The following is a 5,155-nucleotide window of genomic DNA, read 5'->3' as shown; positions in this document are numbered from 1 at the left end:
ATAGCTAATTTTTTGTATTTTTTTAGTCTCACTAATTTTTGTCTAAGACGCATAGAACTAAAACGGCTGAACTCATAAAATAGGTTTTTTTCAGAGTCTAGCTTTACAAGTTTCTTCTATTTTTCAAAGGCATTTTTTTAATCACTGAATTATCATAAAACATAACATGAAAGTTATTTTTGAAAAATAAATTTGTGTCTTTTTAACTATATATAAGCCATTTACGAGCTTTAAGTTTTCAAAGTTGTAATGTGGGTTAGGCTATTCAGAATTTTCAAAAATGAGTAACTTACAAAAATGTTTGATGGTTAGTCCACTTCTCTGAAATGTAATGTTTCCCTTTGACTTACATTTTAATGTATATAACACAGTTACATTAGACAAAGTTAATAAGTTAATAAAAATTAATTATACTTGCATGAGAATTTTAAATGTTTCATGTTGAGAACAAATAAAAAATAACTTTTAAATAGGATTCTATACTTATAAAAATTATACCAAATAATAACAACAAACTTTTTAAATGAATACAATTTTTGAAATATTCACAAACCTTGTTCATAATATTAATGACATAACAGACAATTTATAGTAACATTTTGTACCAAAAAGTGTAATAATATAAAATAAAATAAATTTCTTTGGTGATAAAATTCATAACAGTATTATAATAATATAATGTACTAAAATCTTAATATTGTATAAAAAAAAAAAGACTTACCATAATTTTATTATTTCAAAATATTCAGGTAATAATATAATCATAACTTAGTTATTAAAATAAAAACATTTAACAGTTGTATCATAACAAAATAATTGATACCAAAAAAAACAACAAACTTTTAAATGAATAACATTTTTGATGTAATATTCACAATACATTGTATAATATAATTATTTTTATTCATGTTCTTCATAATAATAAAGGTCTCGAAAATTGTCATTGTTATTTCAGTTGACTTTGAGATTATGTTAAAAACTGTGTCTTATCGGAAGTATGAATGGAATTATTTCCAATAATTCTTTTTTTTTTAAATTCTGTTATTGTACCTATGCCCATTTGGATATAACAAATCTAACTGTTTTGTATAGTCTTCAATATGTGAATTTCTTTTTCCAATATAAACTGAGTAAAAAGGGTATTCTGTATTATTTGAATACTTATAATGGCTGTTATTTTTTATGGTTCAGCCATTGGATTTTCATCCACTGTACCTTATCATTAGTTACATCTATTTTTCTATTTGTTATTTGTTTTTCCAATGACCTTGTTGAGAAAAAATCATCTTTTGTCATAGCCACCATTTGAAACGGGTTAGTTTTCTAGCAGACGCTATAACAGTTTTCCAATCATCAAATTAATGTATGTCTGGAAGGAATATTTTTTGCTTTTCAACTAAGCCAAAGTCTTGGTCACAAGGTAAAAATGAGTGACCGCTTACTAAAAATTATCAATTTCATCAACAGATGGTGATGTATTAGCTACTATGTAGTTACAAACGGTAGCTTAAATTCGCTGCACAGTGCTTCATGAACAACCAAATTTAAAGTTTTCAGAAAAAAACTTTCTCCAATTATTATTGAATGTAACAATTGTATGTTAATTTATTTGGTTTTATCGTCATCAGCCTGTGTCTCAATGAACGGGTACAGACTCATTCATTACGTGCGTTCGAGCCAGCTTCACTTCAGTTTTGTATTTCATACCGATATTTTACATCGGTCATTTGTTGATATCGAAGTACGCATAGCAAAACAAATTATATATTTCAAAATTATATTGATACAATTCAAACACAATTCATCAATCGTGAACCACAATTAATTTTACAAATATTTTCTCTTTTTTAAAAACATTATAATATCATACGTGATTTTATTAGTTCATGAAATAATATGGTTTAAAAGAATTTAAAATGGATGTGATGTGCCATTTCTTTCTTTCCTTGGAACAGTTGTCGTTTCAGATCCATGGAAGTTTGAAATGATATGTACCGGCTTACTGTCCTTCCACTTGAAAAATGCAGTTCCATCTGACAAATATTTTGAATTGTGGTCACCTCGATTTAGTGTTTTATCAGATGTCATATTTAGTGGTATCCCTTTTCGATTTATACAAATTGTTCCACAGCCCAGTGTTTTTTCAATTTTCAGCTTTTGAATAAACAATGTAGATGAAAAATAATTATCAAAATAAACCTCTCGGTTTTGATTCCACAAATGTTCTGTGAGTTCTAGTACAACACGTTCCCCAAGTCCATATTTTTCAAAACTAGAATTCACTAATTCTTCTTTGCCTTGATAAACTTTAAAATTCATTATATAACCTTTTTGGTCAGCTATGCACCACAGTTTATATCCTCTTTTAATTGGTTTCATTGGGTTATACTGTTTTAGTCTATCATTGGCTTTAATTTAAATAGTTTATCTTTATTGTTATCTGGCAGAGCAGTGTTGTCATTACAATGTAAATTTACTAGAATCTTATCGAATAAAGCACGGGGCATTGATTCAGCAATAAGTTTTAGCCTCAAATCAGGGGAAGTAGACCAATAGTCTTTCCACGAAGGTAAGCGATTGTATCCCATAATAAAATTTATACCAATAAATGCTAGCATATTTTCATTTTTAATATTCAAGTTTTTACCATTTTGTGTTCCATAAAGATTTGTCTGATATACTATGTCCTCTAAAATACAATCCATGAACTCTAAAAATACATCAGTAGGAGTGTTACAGTTCAAAAATGAATTTTCATTAGTTCCTGTTGGTAGATTGTACTCAGGCCTGGACGTAGGAATGTTAAATTTTCTTTTCCACACAGGATTGAATGCATGGTCCTCATCAGCTGAATCAGAATTTACTTCCCTGAGTGTTTTAGCAGTTGAACTAACTTTTTTTTTTTTAATTTGTTTAGCCTATTGATTTTTTTTAATTTGTGGTGTACTCACAAAAAAAATTTCTGTTATCATTTTTGGCTTTTGTAGAATTAAATTAAGGGAGAAAAATTTTTTTTGTAATTTTTGAAAAAACTTACCGACATTTTACAGACATGATGCTTAAAATTATCACTGGGAACTAGGTAACGATTAAAATTTTTTTTTTTTATTTACCAGCATATTTTCCAAATTACAAGAATTGAATTTATTTAGTGAACTTATAACCCCAAATCAAACTCTATATTACACAACACAATAGGTTAGATTAGATTAAAATCATAAACATAAAATAAAATATAAATCAAACTGTGTACAAAATTCAATGACTTGTTGCTTTTTGTTGATAAAAAGATAATAATAATCAAAACTTAATGAAAACAAAATTTCAATAAAAACTTTAAAATATAACATTATAATAATCCTATTATAACAATAAGTACTTACTTAGATAGGATAAAATATAGGAACTTATTTTTTATGGTAGTTTAAAAAACAATTGTTTTTTAAATTGTAACATAAGTGTAACTTACACTTATCACATTTTGTTGTAGAATAACATGTAATACAATTTTTACATCTTTGTTTTTTTATGACTCGAATTGGCCAATGTCCAGTTTCATCATATCTAACATCGTTAGTTGGTCTTGGAGTAAAAGTTCTTCTTTTTTACTTGGTGGTGTGTTAGATAATGGTCTACCTCTTTTTGGCGTTTGAACTTTTCCACATTGTAATAAAGCATGAGATATTTCTAACTTAAATTTTAATAAGCTCATAGTTTTTTCATTTAACTGCTTACAATGTCTTCTATAGAGTAACCACGAATTTACCACATACATATCAAGCAAATGATACACAATGCGTAAATAATATCGTCTTACTCTTATATTTACACGATATAGCTCCACTAGCATGTCATGTAAATCAATGCCTCCCATATAAGAATTATATTCACCAATTGACGCTGGCCTAGGGACATCAACTTTTTTTTTTCTGCAACAGACCATCTTTTGACATTCTCCACAGGTAGTGGTCCTTTGTAATTTGAAATTACATGCACAACTTTATTATCATTCCACTTAGTTACTACAATATTGTTATTTGTGTCCACTCTACTATCAAACTTGCCACATTCTCCAGATTTCAATTGCTTATCATTTGCTAATACACAACCGGCAATACGATTAGAACGTACTGTCCCGATACTTTGAACTCCAACAAATTTTAACTTGCATTGCAAGTTGTAGGAATTAAACCAATTGTCCATAGATACCTAAAACAAAAATGATTGTATATTTATGTTAACTTAATGTAAAATTTTAACAATCAAGTTATGAAGTACAAATATTACCTTACAATTTTCATTTTTTGGAATACATTCAATAAGTCGCATGACAACATCTCCACTTATACCTAGGCCATGGTTCGATGGAGGTAAAGTACCTTTGCCAACATATATTTCAAAATCATGCACTAGTCCATTTGATGAAGCCAGTGAAACATTTTGATTCCCCATTTATGAGGCTTATTTTTATTGTACTGCTTCATAATTGAGCGACCTTTGAAAGGAATAATTATTTCGTCAACAGCTATATACTCATTTACATGAACTTTTTTCATGTTATCCCTTATAGCATTCAAAAAAGGTCTGATTTTAAACAATTTGTCATGTTGGCTATGTTCTCTGGGTAACATATGAGTATTATCATTAACGTGAAAGTAAGACCTTAGGTTATCAAATCTGTTTCTTGCCATTACATCAGAAACTATAGAAAAACGGGTCTGATTATTCCAAAATATTCTATAAGATGGCATTTTGATAATTAAAAAAAAAATTGAATTGTTTGTTTAATCCCAATGATTATTATAGGAGTCATCGTGTTTATGATGCTATAATGAAAAAACTATAAGAGTTAGATCTATAATAATACTTTAACTAGAAAGATGAAGTAATTTTTAACATGATTAAATTTTTTTTTAATTGATTTGGCTAAAATAACTTACCTTTTAATTAATATTTAAAATTTGGTTTCTTGCACCGTGGTTGATTATTGATAACGAAAACAAACTGACAGTTTAATCATTCAAATAAGAAAAAACAGTGTTCCCATTAGAAAGAGAAGACAATTTCTCATTTATTTATGTGTATTTAGTCTTTATTGGAAAATTGTGGGCTGTTTAATACGTCATTGATATACATGATTCCAAAAGTTATCGTT

General features: G+C 27.8%; 2 protein-coding genes across 2 annotated transcripts; both read right to left on the bottom strand.

Moving 5' to 3' along the window:
• Window positions 1-1,911: 1,911 nt before the first annotated feature.
• LOC132939941 (piggyBac transposable element-derived protein 3-like) lies at window positions 1,912-2,379 on the bottom strand. The gene has a single exon (XM_061007384.1). The coding sequence runs from the start codon at window positions 2,377-2,379 to the stop codon at window positions 1,912-1,914; it is 468 nt and encodes a 155-aa protein (XP_060863367.1).
• A 1,147-nt stretch (window positions 2,380-3,526) lies between these two features.
• LOC132939932 (piggyBac transposable element-derived protein 1-like) lies at window positions 3,527-4,452 on the bottom strand. Its single transcript, XM_061007373.1, has 3 exons — window positions 4,288-4,452; window positions 4,061-4,209; window positions 3,527-3,971 (listed from the first exon to the last, which is right to left on the bottom strand). The coding sequence occupies exons 1-3, from the start codon at window positions 4,450-4,452 to the stop codon at window positions 3,527-3,529; spliced, it is 759 nt and encodes a 252-aa protein (XP_060863356.1).
• Window positions 4,453-5,155: the final 703 nt, after the last annotated feature.

The sequence above is a fragment of the Metopolophium dirhodum genome, chromosome 1 (assembly GCF_019925205.1).
Source record: "Metopolophium dirhodum isolate CAU chromosome 1, ASM1992520v1, whole genome shotgun sequence".
Lineage (NCBI taxonomy): Eukaryota > Metazoa > Arthropoda > Insecta > Hemiptera > Aphididae > Metopolophium > Metopolophium dirhodum.
This window is presented reverse-complemented; position numbering and strand designations above follow the sequence as displayed.

Bases quoted from the DNA above. Each gene is read 5' to 3' on its own strand.
- LOC132939941 (XM_061007384.1), bottom strand. From the start codon at position 2,379: ATGAAACCAATTAAAAGAGGATATAAACTGTGGTGCATAGCTGACCAA.
- LOC132939932 (XM_061007373.1), bottom strand. From the start codon at position 4,452: ATGGGGAATCAAAATGTTTCACTGGCTTCATCAAATGGACTAGTGCAT. The intron at 4,210-4,287 runs GTAATATTTGTA...TTTTTGTTTTAG, and splicing joins CAAAAAATGAAAATTGTAAG to GTATCTATGGACAATTGGTT. The intron at 3,972-4,060 runs GTTTGATAGTAG...CAAATTACAAAG, and splicing joins AAATCTGGAGAATGTGGCAA to GACCACTACCTGTGGAGAAT.